Source organism: Pongo abelii, chromosome 19 (genome assembly GCF_028885655.2).
Source record: "Pongo abelii isolate AG06213 chromosome 19, NHGRI_mPonAbe1-v2.0_pri, whole genome shotgun sequence".
NCBI lineage: Eukaryota > Metazoa > Chordata > Mammalia > Primates > Hominidae > Pongo > Pongo abelii.
In genome coordinates, this window is record NC_072004.2 from 51,935,468 (window position 1) to 51,956,060 (window position 20,593).

At 45.4% G+C, this 20,593-nt stretch overlaps 2 protein-coding genes across 16 annotated transcripts in view; one reads left to right on the forward strand and one right to left on the reverse strand.

The window, feature by feature from the left end:
* Positions 1-5,950, reverse strand: part of TADA2A (transcriptional adaptor 2A) — a 73,922-nt gene extending 67,972 nt beyond the window's left edge. For 6 of the 13 annotated variants that reach the window (XM_054536778.2, XM_024235506.3, XM_054536777.2 and 3 more), the window contains exon 1: positions 1,372-1,494. Coding sequence is in view for 7 of the 13 variants with exons in the window: in XM_063718691.1 (XP_063574761.1) it covers positions 1,372-1,396 (25 nt within the window). In the remaining 6 variants the exon portion in view is untranslated. Of the gene's footprint in view, positions 1-1,371; positions 1,496-5,453; positions 5,651-5,829 lie in introns of those variants that run through there. The other 7 variants (XM_063718691.1, XM_024235504.3, XM_054536776.2 and 4 more) reach the window with 3 other exon arrangements.
* Positions 5,943-20,593, forward strand: part of ACACA (acetyl-CoA carboxylase alpha) — a 335,341-nt gene continuing 320,690 nt past the window's right edge. For 2 of the 3 annotated variants that reach the window (XM_054536750.2, XM_054536755.2), the window contains exon 1: positions 5,960-6,518. In XM_054536750.2, the coding sequence (XP_054392725.1) occupies positions 6,481-6,518 (38 nt within the window). In that variant the 5' untranslated portion in view covers positions 5,960-6,480. Of the gene's footprint in view, positions 6,519-20,593 lie in introns of all 3 variants that reach the window. The other variant, XM_024234623.3, reaches the window with a different exon arrangement.

Genomic DNA, 20,593 nt, shown 5'->3' on the forward strand with positions numbered 1-20,593 from the left:
TCTTGTCACCCAGGCTGGAGTGCAGTGGCATGATCTTGGTTTACTGTAGCCTCTGCCTCCCAGGTTCAAGCAATTCTCCTGCCTCAGCCTACCAAGTAGCTGGGATTATAGTCACCAGCCATCACCTCCAGCTAATTTTTGTATTTTTAGAAGAGACGGGGTTTTGCCTTGTTGGTCAGGCTGGTCTCAAACTCCTGACCTCATGATCCGCCCACCTCGACCTCCCAAAGTGCTGGGATTATAGGCGTGAGCCATGGCGCCCGGCCAGTATAATTTTTTTATCCATAGTTATGGCTACTTGAATTTACTCCATACATACCCCATAATTCTCTACATTATTCTACTGTGGTTTACTCTTAGAAGCAAGCTCCACATCAAGGGGGAGGTGGGATGATCTTTCCTTTATCTTACCACTAACACATTTCTTATCAAGGTGCCTGAAACATGTCATTAGTCTAAACAGAAATCCCATGGCTTTTCTAGGTTTAACTACAGGTTAATCAGAATATGCCTGGTCCATCTCAGCCTCATTTTCTCTTTTTTTCTTTTTTTGAGACAGAGTCTCACTCTGTCACCCAAGCTGGAGTGCAGTGGCACAATCTCGGCTCACTGCAAGCTCTGCCTCCCGGGTTCATGCCATTCTCCTGCCTCAGCCTCCCGAGTAGCTGGGACTACAGGCACCTGCCACCACGCCTGGCTAATTTTTTCTATTTTTTACTAGAGAAGGGATTTCACGGTGTTAGCCAGGATGGCCTCCATCTCCTCACCTCGTGATGTGCCTGCCTCGGCCTCCCAAAGTGCTGGAATTACAGGCGTTAGCCACTGCGCCCGGCCGCTTCATTTTCTTGTAAGACCCAGGGTCATATGTTTGTGTCATGTGTTCAATGGGTAATCAATATGTATTAACTGATTTTATTTTGATACTCATAATTCCCTTAGAATCAGAGTCAAAGGGGTTTATTGCCTAACTTCATTGTTTATTTTTCTTCCTTGATCAACTTCCACTCAAGTTTGCTATTAATAGTCACCTGAAGGCCAGGAGTGGTGGCTCACACCTGTAATCCCAGTACTTTGGGAGCCCGAGGTGGGCGGATCACCTGAGGTCGGGAGTTCAAGACCAGCCTGGCCAACATGGTGAAACCCTATCTCTACTAAAAATAAAAATAAAAAAAATTAGCTGTGTGTGGTGGCGCACACCTGTAGTCCTAGCTACTCGGGCGGCTGAGGCAGGAGAATCATTTAAAGCCGGGAGGCAGAAGTTGCAGTGAGCCAAGATCATGCCACTGTACCCCAGCCTGGGCAACAGAGGGAGAGTCCATCTCAAAAAAAAATAATAATAAGTCATCTGAGACTTGTTCCCACTGTACTTACTGCTAAAGGAACCCAAACGGTCCATTCTCTAATTGGCAACGAGTGCTGCTTTGGTCTTCCTCAGCACAGAGCTTCTTCAAGACTTCAGAACCAGCGAACACATACACCAAAGCTTGATGACTCCCTAGGAACAAACAAAAGTGGCACATGGATCAGAAAATCATTCAAAGGGACGAGATAAAGAAAAGATATGCAACATACTCAGCTCTGCCACATCTTAGCTTTGTAATGTTGAAAAATTATTCTACCTCTGAAAACCTGTTTCTTCCTCTGTAGTGGGTATAACAGTGCCTACCTTCCAAAGTTGTGAGAATTAAATGTCATAATCAAATATCATAATCCATATAAGTAATGTAGCATGGTACCTGGTCCTCTATAAATGCTACATATTTCTTTTTCTTTTTTATGAGGAAGGATCTGGGTCTGAGGGGCACGGAGGATGGGAGGGGCAAATGCTACACGTTTCTAATAAACAACTGTTGGCTTTCTCTACTCAGCATCATTTCTCTCCTTAGCTGCCACCTTTATTTGGGAAACTGACCCTCCCACATTTCATGTGGTACTGGTGGGGCTGCCAATCACAATACCCCATTCCCCACCCCTGACAAAAGCTAAAGCAACCAGGTCTCTTCTTCCAGAAATCTGGATCTTCAGTAAGACATGAAAGGACAGAAGGCAGTTGGAGCTTAGTTATTCACTAGAATTCATTCAAAGAATTCAGTCCATGTCCTCTGGCTGTTGAGATCACTAGCCCCAGGTGGCTCAACTGTTTAACTCTTCTCTCATTTCTCTATCTTTAATAAACTTTAATAAACTCAACTTTAATAATAAGACTGAACGAGTTTCTGCAACTGGAAACCAAAAAATCCTATCTATTACAACATACATTTGTTCCTTACTCTTTCAACAAGTACGTAACAGGGCCAGGCACAGTGGCTTATATCTGTAATCCCAGCACTCTGGGAGGCTGACATGGGAGGGTTACTGGGACCCAGGAGTTCAAGACCAGCCTGGGCAACATAGGGAGACCCCATCTCTTTTAAAAAAAAAAAAAAAAAAGTTAGCCAGGTACAGTGGCCCATGCCTATGGTCCCAGCTACTCAGGAGGATGAGGTGGAACGCTTGGGCCTGGGAGGTCGAGGATGCAGTGAGCCACCACTGCACTCCAGCTTGGAGGACAGACTAAGTCTCTTTTTCTTTTTTTTTTTGGAGACACAGTCTGGCTCTGTTGCCCAGGCTGGAGTACTCACTGCAACCTCTGCCTCCCAGGTTCAAGGGATTCTCATTCTCCATTTGGTTCTCATTTTTGATTCTCATGTCTTATGCCTCAGCCTCCTGAGTAGCTGGGATTACAAGCATGTGCCACCACCATACCTGGCTAATTGTTCTGTATTTTTAGGAGAGACAGGGTTTCGCCATGTTGGCCAGGCTGGTCTCAAACTCTTGGCCTGAAGTGATTTGCCCACCTTGGCCTCCAAAAGTGCTGGAGTGCTGGGATTACAAGTGTGAGCCACCATGCCTAGCCCAAAGTATCTTCTTTGAAGCAGAAATGAAATAATATTTTACACTAAGTCAAAAAATAATCCTTCTTCTGTACACTCACAGCTTTTTTTTGTTGTTTTTTTTTAAGACTAAGTCTTGCTCTCGTTGCCTAGGCTGGAGTGCAATGGCGCAATCTCAGCTCACTGCAACCTCCGCCTCCCGGGTTCAAGAGATTCTCCTGCCTCAGCCTCCCAATTAGCTGGGATTACAGGCGCAGGCCGCCAGTCCTGGCTAATTTTTGTATTTTTAGTAGAGACGGGGTTTCACCATGTTGGCCAGGCTGGTCTCGAACTCCTGACCTCAGGTGATCGGCCCACCTCAGCCGCCCGAAGTGCTGGGATTACAGGCATGAGCCACCGCGCCCGGCCCACTCACAGCTTTTTATCTGGCATTTTTCACATTCTACTTTGTGAGTATTACTTCTGAATGTATATTTTCCCCCACTTCTAAATTAAGTGAAAGCAGGCTGGGTGTGGTAGCTCATGTCTGTAACTCCAGCACTTTGGGAGACTGAGGCAGGTGAATCTCCTGAGGTCAGGAGTTTCAGATCAGCCTGGGCAACACAGTGAGAACCCCGTCTCTACCAAAAATACAAAAAAATTTGCTTGGCGTGGTGGCGGGCGCCTATAATCCCAGCTACTCGGGAGGCTGAGGCATGAGAGTTGCTTGAACCCGGCAGGTGGAGGTTGCAGTGAGCCGAGATTGTGCCACTGCACTCCAGCCTGGGTGACAGTGCAAAATCCTGTCTCAAAAATAAATAATAAATAAATAAGTGAAAGCAGAGACTATATCGGATACATATTTGTATGCTTTTAAAATGCCAAGCATACAGGAGGAATACAATAAACACACATTAGTGGACTAATGAATGTTAATTCTACAAAAGGTTAATTTATCTTTAGCTTTTCTGAAGTGGTTTTTTTCACCCTGGTAATTTTTAGCTTGGAGAATAATTCATCACTAAGTGTGGGCAACATTTCCGCTAACGCTGCCATCAAAGAACCTTCCCTTTTTGGGGTGGGGTAGGTCTCCCTTTGCTGTAGTCTCAGGAAAAGTTCAGCTCTGAAGAAAAATGAGTCTAGCAAGGGTGTATTACAAACGCAGCAATCAAATAACAGCCAAATTTACTGAACTTTTTCCATTTGCTAGGTACCCGTGGGTACCACGGTGTGGGGATTCTTTGAATCCTCACTCCCACACTTCTGGGGCAAGCTGCTTTTTCAAAAGAAGGCAAGCTCTGAAAGAGTATATTACTTGCGCAGTGTCTTATTAAGGGATAGCTGTGTCATTTCAAATACAGATGTCAAGGCTGGACGCAGTGGCTCACGCCTGTAATCCCAGCACTTTAGCAGGCCGAGGCGGGCAGATCACCTGAAGTCGGGAGTTCGAGATCAGCCTGACCAACATGTAGAAAACCTGTCTCTACTAAAAATACAAAATTAGCTGGGCGTGGCGGCGTATGCCTGTAATCCAGCTACTTGGGAGGCTGAGGCAAGAGAACTGCTTGAACCCGGGAGGTGGAGGTTGCGGTGGGCTGAGAACGCGCCGTTGCACTCTGGCCTGAGCAACAAGTGTGAAACTCCCTCTCAAAAAAAAACAAAAACAAAAACAGATGTCCAGTAAAGGATGCACAGTCAATAGGGACTGATCAACACTCAAAAAAGCACAGTAGGAGGCCGGGCGCAGTGGCTCACGCCTGTAATCCCAGCACTTCGGGAGTCCCAGGTGGGCAGATCACCTGAGGTCAGGAGTTCGAGATCAGCCTGGCCAACACAGCAAAACCCCATCTCTACTAAAAATACAAAAAATAGCCAGGTGTGGTGGCGGGCGCCTGTAATCCCAGGTACTCGGGAGGCTGAGGCAGGAGAATCGCTTGAACCTGGGAGGCAGAGGTTGCAGTGAGTTGAGATGGCGCCATTGCACTCCAGCCTGGGCGAAAGAGAGAAACTCCATCTCAAAAAATAAAAAAATAGTAGGGCCGGGCGCGGTGGCTCACGCCTGTAATCCCAGCACTTTGGGAGGCCGAAGTGGAAGGATCACTTGAGGTCAGGAGTTCGAGACCAGCCTGGCCAACATGGTGAAACCCCATCTCTACTAAAAATACAAATATTAGCTGGGCGTGGTGGCCCGCGCCTCAGGCACGAGAATCGTTTGAGCCTGGGAGGCAGAGATTGCAGTGAGCCGCGATCGTGCCACTGCACTGCAGTACAGCCTAGGAGAAAAAAAAAAAAAGGCAAAAAAGCACAATATTGCAGTCTGCAGAATCTTCTTTCTCCTCCTTTCACAAGAGACCACATTCTGACACCAACTTCCGTGGAAGCACTGGCGCTAGCTCCAAACTAACAATCGCCAAATTCAAATCGGTTACCGGGAGAAGGAAGTGAGGCACTTCGCCGGGCAGGAGTCCACGTTGGGAGGAGAAAAGGCGCAGGCTCCCGAGTTGTGGAGCCAACCTTCAAATCCTTACGGGGTGGGACCGGCCTGGGCCAGTCATTTATTTTACCTGCGCCTCAACTCTAAAAGGATACCGAAATACCTACTTTGGGGGGCCTGCTAGGAAATTCAAATGGGTAACGCTGGTCAGGGGCATCAGGCACAGTGGCCATTCTTGGTAGAGCGACGCGCTCCAGGGCTGAGAAGGAAATGGCGAGGCCGGGGCACTGGGGCACCGCCCAGACGCGGGGCGGGCCCCCGGGGTCAGGCCGGGTCCCGAACCGCCCTCCCCCACAGAGCGGCGAGGCCCGGCGCCGCCCGCCAGGCCGCCAGGCAGCCAGCCCGCCGCGTCAAGCCCGCCACCAGGGCCCGCAGCCCACGCCTCCTCCCCCGCCGCACCTCGTGGCCCCCCGCTTCCCCCTAGTCCCGCTAGAGGGGCTCGCGCCCCGCCACCCGCCCGCCCAGCGCTGCGTGGCGCCTCACCTCGCGGAGTCCCCCTAATCCGCGCCAAGGAGCCGCCGGTCGCACGCGCCTCCGGGCTTTGCGTGCGCGCCCCCGGGCGGCGTAGTGGCGAGCTCGCCGTGTGCCGCGCGCCCGCCGCCTCCGCCCCTCGGCCGTGGAGGGCCCCACCGGCTGCCGAGCGCCCGCCACCGCCCCCTTGGCCTTTTCCCGGTCCCCGCCCTGCGCCCGCTGCTGTCCCCGTGCCCGAGAACTGGGAGGATGGGGCTGAGCCGCTTGCCTGACTTTTGATCCGACCAGTAATCACTTTGCCCGTGTGGTGCATGGCCTGTTGCCTGAGGCTTCCCGGCGCGTGGGGCTGTTTGGTCCCCTCCAGAGTGCGGTGAGGCGGGCCGAGCCGGGACTGCCTGGGTTTGGGGATAACGTTCCCACCTCCACCCCTGTTGCAGCAAGGGAAATTGAGGCTGAGGGAACTGGGCCCAGGGACGGCGAGCCGTGGCTGCCTCTCCAGTCCGGGCCCCGAAGGGCTGCTCGTGGATGAACCAGACTGATTTTAAGGGGTGAAGAGGGTGCGTTTCAATCAGATGCTTCTGGAACGTCGAAATTGTCTTCTTTGGAAAGAACCATCCCCTCTTTGGGCTTCAGAGGCCCAAATTGAGGCGCAATGGTGAGAGGATGTGGTGGTCTACTCTGATGTCAATCTTGAGGGCTAGGTATGTCCTAACATCTCCTATTACTGCTGTTAATGATGATTCTAATAGCTGCCATTTGTCGAGTACTTATTGCATGCCAGACATTGCACAAAGCAGGTTACACACACGGTCTCATTTAAAACTTGTGAAGTAGGCACCTGTTGTTATCCCCATTTTCCAGGTGAAGAAATCTAGGCACTGACACATAAATAACTTGGGATCACACTGCTAGGAAGTACTGGGGAAGGGAATTCAAACCATGGTTTATCTGAACTATATAACTGTTAACATCTATTTAGAAGTCTGCCTTTGATAAATTTGCTCAACCGTTTTTTAGAATTCACTTACACTTTATGCCTGTGTGAACCCTTTCATTCTTTTTTGGTATATGCATAATACAAGTTCATTCTAAAAAAAAAAAAGCCCTGCCGGGCGCGGTGGCTCACGCCTGTAATTCCAGCACTTTGGCAGGCCGAGGCGGGCGGATCACAGGGTCTGGAGTTCTAGACCAGCCTGACCAACATGGTGAAATCGTGTCTCTACTAAAAATACAAAAAATTAAGCGGGCGTGGTGGCAGGCACCTGTAATCCCAGTACTTGGGAGGCTGAGGCAGTAGAATCGCTTGAACCCTGGGGGCAGAGGTTGCAATGAGCCAAGATCTTGCCATTCTACTCCAGCCTGGGCAACAAGAGCGAAACTCTGTCACACAAAAAAGAAAAGAAAAGAAAAGAAAAACCACCTCCCACCAGGTTAAATAAATAATTAACATTTTGGTATGTACCCTTCCAGACATTTTCCTATGCATCACATCAATAAATATATGATAGGATATTTTACATTTGATGTAGCCTGAAGATTCATTAATTCAACAAATGTTTAGTGAGTAGGCTTGTTGTAGGTGCTGGGAATTCAGCAGTGAACAAAACAAAGTCTCTGCCTCATGGAGCTCATATTATAGTAGGGAAGACTGTCAATAAGCAATATACCCATTACTAAATAATAGATAATGCCCAGTAATGTGGCAAGTTTTATGGAAAAATAAATCAGGATAAAAGGATAAGAGTGATGTGGGGAATTCTCTTTTAGTTAGGGTAGATAAGGAAGGCCTTTTAGCTAAGGAGGCACATAAACAAATATCTGATCATTTAGTGAGAGAAGGAACTACATGGATTTCTAGAGGGAAACTATCCTAGAAGAGAAGCAGCAAGTGCAGTGGCCCTGAAATGGGGATTTGTTTGGCATGGAAAAAGGGCAAGACCAGTGTGGCTGGAGCACAGCAAATGAGAGAAATTAGATGGAAATCATAGGCAGATCATGTATCATCTGATAAGGTTTGGATTTTATTGGGAAGTGACAGAATATGACGAAGGGTTGAGACCAAAGGAGTAGCTTTGCTGTAAAAGGATCACTGTGGGCCGGGAGTGGTGGCTCACACCTGTAATCCCATCACTTTGGGAGGCCAAGGCAGGCGGATCACTTGAGGTTAGAAGTTTGAGACCAGCCTGTTCAACATGGTGAAACCTCATCTCTACTAAAAATACAAAAAAAATTAGCTGGGCATGGTGACGGGCGCCTGTAATTCCAGCTACTCGGGAGGCTGAGGTAGGAGAATCACTTGAACCCGGGAGGTGGAGGTTGCAGTGAGCCAAGATTGTGCCACTACACTCAAGCCTAGGCAACAGAGTGAAACTGTGTCTCAGAAAAAAAAAAAAAAAAAAAAAGGATCACTGTGGCAGCTGTGTGGAGAATGGATGGTAGAAATATTAAAACTGTCCTTTGCCTGGTGAAGTGGTGTGTACCTGTAATCCCAGCTACTTGAGAGACTGAGGCAGGAGGATGTATTGAGCCCAAGTTTGAGACCAGCCTAGGCAACGTATCAAGACCCCCATCTCTGAAAAAATTTTAAATTGCTCTCTAAGGCATAAATTGTCCTTTTACACGGTAGTTGTTCAACAGATAGTTGATTAACATTAGTGTTTCACCTATAGCTGTACAGCTTTACAACCACTCTCAACTTCACATAGTGGAAGTGGGATCAGTCATTTAGGACATATCTGTGTCTTTCTTATTGAAACTCAAATTTTGAGACTAGCTAAGGTAAATATCCAGATCTGGATGTCATGATTGTCAATAATGAATATCAGTAATCAGTGTTGTAATACTGTAGAAAAATTAGTCCCACATAATACTGAGATCTAGTCGTTAAAAGCATAGCATTCAGGGGCCAGGCACAGTGGCTCATGCCTGTAATCCCAGCAGTTTGGGAGGCCAAGGCAGGTGGATCATTTGAGGCCAGTAGTTCAAGATCAGCCTGGGCAACATGGCGAAAACCCATCTCTGCTAAAAATACAACAATTAGCTGGGTGTGGTGGCGCATGCCTGTAATCCCAGCTTCTTGGGAGGCGCAAGAATTGCTTGAACCCTGGAGGTGGAGATTGCAGTGAGCTGAAATCGCACCACTGCCCTCCAGCCTTTCAACAGAGCAAGAGTCTGTCTCAAAAACAAAAAACAAAAATCATAGCATTCAAGTACCTGGAAATTACCCTCTCCCTTCAGTTGATGTTAGGCTCTACTTAGACCAATTTAGTCAGTGTGCTTAAGAAAGATGTGGAGAGGGCAGGACACGGTGCCTCACCCCTGGGATCCTTGCATTTTGGGAAGCCAAGGTAGGCAGATTGCCTGAGTTCAGGAGTTCAAGGAGGCACGAGAACTGGGCAACATGGTGAAACTTCGTCTCTACAAAAATTGCAAAAATTAGCCAGGCGTAGTGGCGCATGCCTGTAGTCCCAGCTACTTAGGAGGCTGAGGTGAGAGGATCGCTTGAGCCCAGAGGGTTGAGGCTGCATTGACCCAGTATCACACCACTGCACTCCAGCCTAGGTGACAGAGTGAGACACCGTATCAAAAAAAAAAAAAAAAGATGTGGCGAAATTAAAATGCACAGTGAGAAGAAGGGTAACACTGATTACTGATTAAGGCAGCGCTCCTCTGGGTTTTTGTCTTAAGTGGATGTGGTAGTGGCATCACTTACACGACCAGCTGAAGGAAGAACAGATTTGGAGGAGAAATTGAAAGTTCTGTTTTGGATCTGTGTTTTGCGTTCTGACTGGAAATGACAAATACAAGTCTACAGCTCACTGGAGGCGTCAGAACTAAAACTGTATAACTGTATTAGAATTGTTTATTTGGCTGTGTGTCTTACCTAGACAGACCTTGAGGACAGACACTGTTGTCTTTATAACCTCAGTGCTCTGAAGTGTATCCTCAAATATTTGTGAAATGAGCAAGTAAAGGCAAAAGTAAAAATGAAGTCACTGGCTGGGTGCAGTGGCTCACGCCTGTAATCCCAGCACTTTGGGAGGCTGAGGCGGGCGGATCACGAGGTCAGGAGATCGAGACCATCCTGGCTAACACGGTGAAACCCCATCTCTACTAAAAATACAAAAAATTAGCCAGGTGTGGTGGCGGGCGCCTGTAGTCCCATCTACTCAGGAGGCTGAGGAAGAAGAATGGCGTGAACCCGGCAGGCAGAGCTTGCAGTGAGCCGAGATCCTGCCACTACACTCCAGCCTGGGCAACAGAGCGAAACTCTGTCTCAAAAAAAAAAAAGAATGAAGTCACTTAGGCAAAATGTGGAAGATACATACTCTATGCTTTCACTGAAAGTCCAAGCACCTGAATGTGACTTACAAGTGGGGTGACCATAATTTCTGATTTGCTGAGAATAGCCTGGTTTACATCTGTTGTCCCTACCTAAGTGTTAATATTGCCTGGTTTCACTCTCAGTAGTGCCTCCATTTGTACAATAAATTTATATTGTCATTCTTTTTAGAAGGCCGTTCCAGATCTAGCATCTTCCTATATCTTTATCATCACTGCCCCATCTTAGACTCCATTTGCCAGCCAGGCGGACATACCTTCATTTCTCATATGCACTCTTAACTTCAAGCTTTTTTTTGCCAAGGTACTGCCTACCTCACTTAGACATCACTTCCTTAGGAACACGTCTCCTGACCCCCCAATGGCTGAGTTAAGTCACCCTCTTACATGTTCCCAGTACACCTTGTATTTAACCTGTCATAGCAAAGATGACTAAGTGCCTTGTTCCCTCACTAAATATCTCTGTAAAGGAACCTGAAAAAACACCTTTTGTCCTCTTTAAGCCATAAATTTATATTAATAATATCCAAATTCATGTTGAACCAGTATTTTTGAAGATTGACCTTCAGGATAAACTAATAGCACAATCTTCATGCCCTTTCATTCATAACTAACTGAAAAGGTTGACTTTTGTACCATGAACCCAACGAAGAAAACTTGTATCTTGTCAGGGTTGGTAACCTGGCTGCCATTGACTGAGACCAAAATATCCCAACAGTTTGTCCTCAGCTGCTAAGCTGCTGTGGTTAGAATCAAACGTAGAGTTTCTGGCCTGGTGCTGTGGCTCATGCCTGTAATCCCAACACTTTGACAGTCTTAGATGGGAAGATTGCTTGAGCTCAGGAGTTCGAGACTAAACTGGGTGACTTAGTGAGAGTTCAACTCTACAAAAAAATCAAAAAATTAGCTGGGCATGGTAGCACACGCCTGTGGTCCCAGCTACTTGGGAGGCTGAGGTGGGAGAATCACTTGAGCTCAGACAGTTGAGGCTGTAGTGACACATGATCGTGCCACTTTACTCCAGCCTGGGCAACAGAGTGAGACCTCGTCTGGAAAAAAAAAAATGGTAAAGAGACAACCTACAGAATGGGAGAAAATATTCACGACCCCTACATCAGATAAGTGGACAAGGGCCTGAAAAGACATTGCTCAAAAGAAGACATGCAAGTAGCATGGGAGGCCAAGGCAGGTGGATCACCTGAGGTCAGGAGTTCAAGACCAGCCGGGCCAACCTGGTGAAACCCTGTCTTTACTAAAAAAACACAGATTAGCTGGGCGTGGTGGCGGGCGCTTGTATTCCCAGCTACTTAGGAGGCTGAGGCAGGAGAATCATACCCAGGAGGCGGAGGTTGCAGTGAGCCAAGATCGCACCATTGCACTCCAGCCTGGGCAACAGCGAGACTCTGTCTCAAAAAAAAAAGAAAAAGACATGCAAATAGCTAACTGGTATGTGAAAAAAATGTTCAACATCACTAATCATCGGAGAAATGTGAATTAAAACTACCATGAGATATCACCTCACACCTGTCAGAATGATTATTATCAAAAAGCGAGATAAGCATTGGCAAGGATGTGGAGAAAAAACCCTGTACACTGTCAGTGGGAATGTAAATTAGTACAGCCATTTTGGAAAATAGTATGGAGGTTCCTTAAAAATTTTTAAATGGAACTACCATATGATCCAATAATCCACTTCTGGGTATATATCCAAAGGAAATGAAATCCACATGTCAAGGTATCTGTACTCTCATATCCATTGCAGCATTATTCACCATAGCCAAGACATGGAAACAGCCTACATGTACACCAATGGATGAATGAATAAAGAAAATGTGAGAGAGATATATGTATGTATACACACACACACACACACACACACACACACACACACACACACACACACACACACACACACACACACACACACACACACACACACATACACACACACAATAGAATACTGTTCTGCCTTAAAAAATAAGGAAATCCTGTCATTTGCAGCAACATAGATGGACCTGGAGGACATTATGCTAAGTGAAATAAGCCAGGCACAGAAAGACAAATACTGCTTAATCTCACTTATGTGTGGCATCTAAAAAAGTCAAGCTTGTAGAAGTAGCAGAATGGTGGTTACCAGGGGATGAGAGAGAAACAATTGGAAGATTTTGGCCAAATGATACAAAATTTCAGTTAGACAGCAGGAATAAGTGCAGGAGATCTATTATACTACATGATGATTATAGTTAAAAATATATACTTGAGGCCAGGCACTGTGGCTCACACCTGAAATCCCAGGACTTTGGGAGGCTGAGGTGGGTGGGTCATCTGAGGTCAGGAGTTTGAGACCAGCCTGGCCCACATGGTGAAACCCCATCTCTACTAAAAATACAAAAATTAGCCAGGTGTTGTGGTGCATGCCTGTAATCCCAACTACTCAGGAGGCTGAGGCATGAGAATCACTTGAACCTGGGAGGCAGAGGTTGCAGTGAGCCAAGATTGCATCACTGTACTCCAGCCTGGGCAACAGAGCAAGACCCTGTCTCAAAAACAAAAACAAAAACAAACAAACAAAAATATATATGCTTGAAAATTGCTAAGAGAGTAGATTTTAGTTGTTCTTACCACACAAAAAAATAAGTATTTGCGGTAATGGGTATATATTTGCAGTAATGGATTTGTTAGTTAGCTTGATTTAGCCATTCCACAATGAGTACATCTATCAACACATGTTGTACATCATGAATATACACAATTTTTATTTGCCAAAAAACGTTTAAATATGCCATAAGTAAATTAAATAAAATATATTTCTTAGAACATTATTTATAAAAATAAAGCAAAAAACCAGATCTGTCCAAATATAACTAATAAACTGACTCTCATTATTTAACACTCAAGAGTTGGCTGGTATCAGGATTTTCATAATGCCATGGCCATTAAACAGTTTTCGTGAATCCAGGCCTTCATTACCCATCTCTTCTGCTTCTTCCTCACCTTACTGACTTCTTTCTCATGTACACAGAGTGCGGAATATCTGTCTCATGAGTCACCAGCCTTTGGGCAGAACCCAAAAAATTAGGTGAACTAGAAATATATCGTTGCTAAGTGGCTCGGTTTATTAGACAATTTTAAAATGCCTACTAGGCTGCCTAGCTGCATACTTTTCTGCCTAATGTACAGGACCTCCACCTTGTGACTGCCAAAACAGGCTCCTAAATTATTTTGCATCATTTGGTGACAGGCAGTGTATACTCTTGTGCAACCAACAGGTGCCCAATAAATGTTTGGAATATGCAAGGAACTTGGCATCGTTTAATATAATTGAAAAAGCAAGCATGGACTTTGAAACTTTCCTGAATTTGAATTCTGTCTCCACTCCTTATCACCTTTAAGAATTTAGGGCCTGGTGCGGTGGCTCACGCCTATAATCCCAGCACTTTGGGAGGCCAAGGCGGGCGGATCACTTGAGATCAGGAGTTCGAGACCAGCCTAGCCAACATGGTGAAACCCCATCTCTACTAAAAATATAAAAAATTAGCCGGGCATGGTGGTGCATGCTTATAATCCCAACTATTTGGGAGGCTGAGGCAGGAGAATCGCTTGAACCCAGGAGGCAGAGGTTGCCGTGAGCCGAGATCCCACCATTGCACTCCAGCCTGGGCAACAAGAGTGAAACTCCATCTAAAAAAAAAAAAGAATTTAGGGAAGTTATTATCTTCCTGCATCTCTTTTCTCCTCCTATGTAAAATGAAAATAATAATGTCTAATTCATAAGCGTTTCATAAGGATATGATGAAAGCCCGATGCAGCAGCTCACACCTGTAATCCCAGCACTTTGAGAGGCTGATGTGGGTGGGTCACTTGAAGTCAGTAGTTCGAGACTAGCCTGGCCAACATGGTGAAACTGTGGCTCTACTAAAAATACAAAAACTAGCTGGGCATGGTGGCATGCACCTGTAATCCCAGCTACCTGGGAGGCTGAGGCATGAGAATCACTTGAATCCAGGAGGCAGAGGTTGCAGTGAGGCATGGTCACTCTGTTCCCCACTCTAGCCTGGGGGACAGAGGGAGACTCAGTCTAAAAAAAAAAAAGGGGGGGGTGGGATGATATATGTATGTTTACTACTACCTTGTTCATGGTGGGAGTCAAATATAATTTTATTTATAGAAGTGCTCCACAGGATGATCCTGGGGCTTATTTAGAAGTTGTTCTACGTAGGTTAACTAGTGCTCAGCATAGAATTTTTCATTGTTTAAATCAAAAACTGTTATCTACTGGAAACCTGTAGGTTTCAAGAACAACAGCCAATTAAACAGAATTTTTTTTACTGGCAGTTTCTTCTGCATTTTCCTCACTATAGAATACTAAGGAAAGTGTATGTTATCTCACAGGTCGCAGGACAAATGTGTAGTTGCAATATAGGATGGAGGATCCAGCCTTGCCTCAAATGGAGAGCAAACTCAGGAGCTATGTCTCATTTAATTAATGCAAATAGTGAACAAACTTATGCTTTATTAGCAATTAACTATAAGACTTCCTTAGAGTACAGAGTAAGTACTTTTATTGTAATCAATACTTAACAACAAGGTTAATCTGATGCATATTTAATAATACATGTAATTGTTATGGTGTTGCATGATAATTAGGCCCTACACGTTAAATTGTTTACATAAATGACTGTAATTGGTTATTTTTACACAGCCAAACACATAAAGCGTTTGCCTGTTTATTTTATTAATTTTCTGGATTCTATAATCATGCCAAAGACAAGAGTTTATCTGAAATCCTTTGCTACTTAATCATGCACTGACAAACACACTATTCAAAATGACACAGCAGGGTTTCCCTTGGTACTGAAAATAGCTACTATTCAAGGCTTTCTGTATATATTCTGTCATTTAATCCCTAAGAAACCCTCTAAGGGAGGTGGTATTACTCCCATTTTACTGATGCAGAAGCTGATACTTAAGAGAATGTAAGTAGGCAGCATAGTGGAGATTCAGACTACTACCACAATCCCTGACACTACTTTATACCGTCTCAGAAGGTAATGGATCACAGCAGAGATACGTAAAGTTAGTTTAGGAGACAGAGTGGCTCTGAAAAATACAGAATATATATAGCATATCCAAAGGGAGAATGAATCAACCTGAAAAAGAGAGAGGTTAGTCAGTAATGGAACAGTAATGGGAGGGCTGAGGCTGACTTAGTGCCCATTCAAGGAAGAGAGCCTTGGCCAGTGCATTTCAGGCATTATTACCCCATTATAGTCCACTATATTATAGAGATACTTATCAGACTAATGCCATCTAATATTTAAATTTTAAAACTAACCCCTGTTATTCTAATTTCTTTTCTTTTTTTGAGATGGAGTCTCCCTCTTGTTGCCCGGGCTGGGTGCAGTGGTGCCGTCCCGGCTCACTGCAACCTCTGCCTCCCGGGTTCAAGCAATTCTCCTGCCTCAGTCCCCTAAGTAGCTGGGATTACAGGCATGCGCCAGCACACCCGGCTAATTTTTGTATTTTTAGGAGAGACAGGGTTTCACCATGTTGGTCAGGCTGGTCTCTAACTCCTGACCTCAGATGATCCACCTACCTCAGCCTCCCAAAGTGCTGGGATTACAGGCATGAGCCAACACCCTCGGCCTTCTTTTTTCTTTTTTTTTTTTTTTTTGAGATGGAGTCTCACTCCGTCGCCCAGGCTAGATTGCAGCGGCGCGATCTCGGCTCACTGCAAGCTCCGCCTCCTGGGTTCACGCCATTCTCCTGCCTCAGCCTCTCCAGTAGCTGGGACTACAGGCACCTGCCACCATGCCCGGCTAATTTTTTGTATTTTTAGTAGAGACAGGGTTTCACCGTGTTAGCCAGGATGGTCTTGATCTCCTGGGTCTCGTGATGCACCCGCCTCGGCCTCCCAAAGTGCTGGGATTATAGGCGTGAGCCACCGCCCCCGGCCTTCTTTTTTTTTTCTTTTTTTTTTTTGAGATGCAGTTTCGCTCTTGTTGCCCAGGCTGGAGTGCAGTGGCGCAATCTCAACTCACCACAACTTCCGCCTCCCGGGTTCAAGCGATTCTCCTGCCTCAGCCTCCCGAGTACCTGGGATTACAGGCATCTGCCACCACGTCGGGCTAATTTTTATTTTTAGTAGAGGCGGGTTTCTCCATGTTGGCCAGTCTGGTCTTGAACTCCTGACTTCAGGTGATCTGCCCGCCTCAGCCTCCCAAAGTGCTGGGATTACAGGCGTGAGCCGCCGTGCCTGGCCTCTAATTTCTTAAAAAGTAATTATTGTAAGGCCGGGTGGGGCAGCTCACGCCTGTAATCCCAGCACTTTGGGAGGCCGAGGCGGGCGGATCATCAGGTCAGGAATTCAAGACCAGCCTTACCAACATGGTGAAACCCTGTCTCTACTAAAAATACAAAAATTAGCCAGGCGTGGTGGCGCGTGCCTGTAATCCCAGCTACTCGGGAGGCTGAGGCAGAAGAATCGCTTGAACCTAGGAGGCGGAGCTTGCAGTGAGCCGAGATGGCGCCGTTGGACTCCAGCCTGGGTGACACAGCGAGACTCCTTCTCAACAACAACAACAACAACAACAACAAATTATTGTAGGCTGGATGCAGTGGCTCACGCCTGTAATCCCAGCACTTTGGGAGGCCGAGGTGGGTGGATCACCCGTGGTCGGGAATTCGAGACCAGCCTGGCCAACATGGTGAAACCCTGTCTCTATTAAAAATACAAAAATCAGCCAGGTGTGGTGCTGCACGCCTGTAATCCCAGCTACTAGGGAGGCTGAGGCAGGAGAATAGCTTGAACCTGGAGGTAGAGGTTGTAGTGAGCTGAGATCGTGCCATAGCACTGCAGCCTGGGCCACAGAGTGAGACTCCATCTCAAAAAATAATAATAATAATAATAGTAATTATTGTAGGGATTAAACTAATGTTTTTCAAGTTTTTTTAGTCATTATTACCAGCCCTAAAGAACCTTTTTAGACATATACCTCTCCCCCACAAAGTTTTAATGCCATAAACTATATATATGTTTATGTACTATATATATATACTTTGTACATAAAAAGATTAAATTTTTTTGCCCCTTAGAATAAGACTTTTTTTCTCCCCCTTTTTGAATGCATGGGTTACACAATGATGCATGAATGATTCGGCTTCCCTCATAGAACTACCTTCAGATTCAGAACATGCGTTATGCAAAGGATAGTATTTCTGTACATATGACAATTATATTTCTCATTGTAAGTTAATAATTTCTGTACATATGACATAATTCTCATAAACTAATAAACTAATTGACAATTTTACCTTTGAGCTTGCTTAGTGTGATTCTGCTCCTTAATAAGGGGGTTATTCTCTATGTGTGGAAAATTTGAGTTTCTAAGCCTGTAAAATAGCATGAGAGGCCTTTTGATAGCCTGCTAGCTTTCACCAAGGCTTTTTGCTTGAAACTTCTAGAGCATTCTTAGTTGTTCATTCCTTCATTTAGTAAGTATTGAGTCCTACTATAGGCCAAGGACTGTGCCAGGTACTAGGGATTCAAAGACTAATAAAATAGTGTTCCCTCCAGAAGCAGCTCACTGTCCAGTTGGGGAGACAGATATGCACACAAACATTACGATACAAAGTTATACGTGCTGTAACAGAGATATGCTAGAGATACTAAGAGCTCCAAGAAGAGATTAGTTTATTTTAGGGAGAATTAAGTGGTAGAACTCTATGAAGTGATGAGTTAAATCTTGGAGAAGAATGAGGAGGAAATTCCAAGTGGAAAGAACAAATTATATAAGGCCCAGAAATATGAAATAACATGGCCAGTTTGGTCTTTGTGACTGGAGTGCAGGGAGTAAGATACAGGAAGGCCCCTCCTAAAGTAGAGTAACTTGCACAGGTAGAGATTAGACTATAGAGGGCTTTATACTTTATTTATAAGGCTATGGGGAACCAGTGAAGCATTTTGAATTGCGGAGCAATGCTATCACTAATCTGGGCTTTATCTTTCCAACCAGTGGTGTGGATTGAGAAGTGGCAAGATACAAAGCCTGGAGTTATAGCAGTCCAAGTAAGAGATAGTGAGGGCCTGAACATCATTGGAATGGGAAGGAGGAAGAAGAAATTGATTAAAGGTATTTAAGAAATAATTAATTAGGGGGAGAAGAGAGAAGAAGGTGGTAGGATTAGAGATGGTCCTCAGGTGTCCAGCTGATGTGGATACTGATGCTACTCACCCAGAGAGAGACAGCAGAGGGCCAAGCACAGACATGAAGGGAAAAGGAGAGATTTTGTTCTGGATATGTTGAGTTTCAGGTGCCTGTACAATATACAGGCACTGTTCAATAGATGGATTCAAAAGCCAAGGGAGGTCGGGTGCTGTGGCTCACACCTGTAATCCCAGCGCTTTAGGAGGCCGAGGCAGGTGGATCACTTGAGGTCAGGAGTTCGAGACCAGCTTAGCCAACATGGTGAAACCCCGTCTCTACTAAAAATACAAAAATTAGCCAGGCATTGTGGCGAGAACCTGTAATCCCAGCTACTCAGGAGGCTGAGGCAGGACAATCGCTTGAACCTGGGAGGCGGAGGTTGCAGTGACCCGAGATGGCGCCACTGCACTCCAGCCTGGGCGACAGAGGGAGTCTCCGTCTAAAAAAACAGAAAAAAGCCAAGGAGGACATTCAGGTCAGAGTTAAATAGATGAGGGAGTGAGCAAGAGATTGATGGCAAATTGGAAGCCACAGGAGAAGACAAGATTGCTTGAACTCATTGAATGGAAAAACACAAAAGAAGGAAGAGTGAAGAATAGAAACTTGGATGACAACAGGTAAGACAGAGAGGAGCCCATTAATCCAGAAAGGGAGAAGTAGATTTAAGGGAAAGAAGTAGCAGTAAAGATGGAGGTGGAATGTAGTCAGCAGAGCATTATTAAGACCATTTAGGCCCTAAAAAAAGGAAATATTATGGTGCTTGCCATGTAATTTTAATTTCAAGTGGATTAAATATTTAAAGAAAAAAAAAAGACCAGGTGCGGTGGCTCACGGCTGTAATCCCAGCACTTTGGGAGGCCGAGGCTGGTAGATCATCTGAGATCAGGAGTTTGAGACCAGCCTGACCAATATAGTGAAACCCCGTCTCTACTAAAAATACAAGAATTAGCTGGGTGTGGTGGCATGCACCTGTAGTCCCAGCTACTCGGGAGACTGAGACAGGGGAATTGCTTGAACCCGGGTGGCAGAGGTTGCAGTGAGCCGAGATCGCGCCACTGCACTCCAGCCTGGGCGACAGAGGAAGACTCTGTCTCAAAAAGAAAAAGAAAAGAACTATAAAACTATTAGAAGAGAATATGAGAGAATTCCTACATAATTTTGACATGGGGAAGCAAAAATCTTCCTAACTATGGCTCAAAATACAGAAGGCATAGAAACAGAGGTTAATAATTTGACTATACAAAACTCAAAATTTCTGTACAGCAAAAAAAAAAAAAATACTATGTCAAAACATAAATTGGGCCGGGTGCGGTAGTTCACATCTGTAATCCCAGAACTTTGGGAGGCCAAGGTGGGCGAGTCATCTGAGGTCAGGAGTTCGAGACCAGCCTGCCTAACATGGTGAAAACCTGTCTCTATTAAAAATACAAAAATCAGCCAGGCGTGGTGGTGCATGCCTGTAATCCCAGCTACTAGGGAGGCTGAGGCAGGAGAATTGCTTGAACCCAGGAGGCGTAGGTTGCAGTAAGCCAAGATTGTGCCACTGCACTTCAGCCTGGGTCACAGCAAGACTCCATCTCCAAAAAAAAAAAAACCAAACAAAAACAAAAACCACATAAATGGAAAAATGTTTGCTACTCATATCACAAATGGCTAATCATCAAATATAAAGAGCTCCTAGAGCAGTGAGCCATGATCATGCCACTGCGCTCTAGCCTGCACAACAGAGTGAGACCCCCATCTCACACACACACACACACACACACACACACACAAAAGCAGCTCCTAGAGTGAGACCCCATCTCAGGCACACACACACACAAAAGCAGCTCCTAGAGTGAGACCCCATCTCTCTCTCTCTCACACACACACACACACACACGCAGAAGCAGCTCCTAGAAATAGATAAGAAAGAGATCAGCCACTCAATAGAAACATCAATGAAAGACATAAATAGAGGTTATGTGATGTGTAGTGGTTAAGAGTATGGAGATTTCGAAGTTACCTACCTATGTCGGAATCCTAGTTATGTCACTTGCTAGCTCTATGACCTTGGGCAAGTTTCTGATCCTCAACTTCCTCTTCTATAAAATGCAGGTAGTAATTGTAACTACCTCAAAGGAGTAAGTGAGAAAAAGATCAGTAGTATTTAATAGTAATCTGGTGACTCACGGTAAAAGAAGAAAGGGCACCTAGAAAATGGTTTCTAAATTTCTGGTATCTGGAAC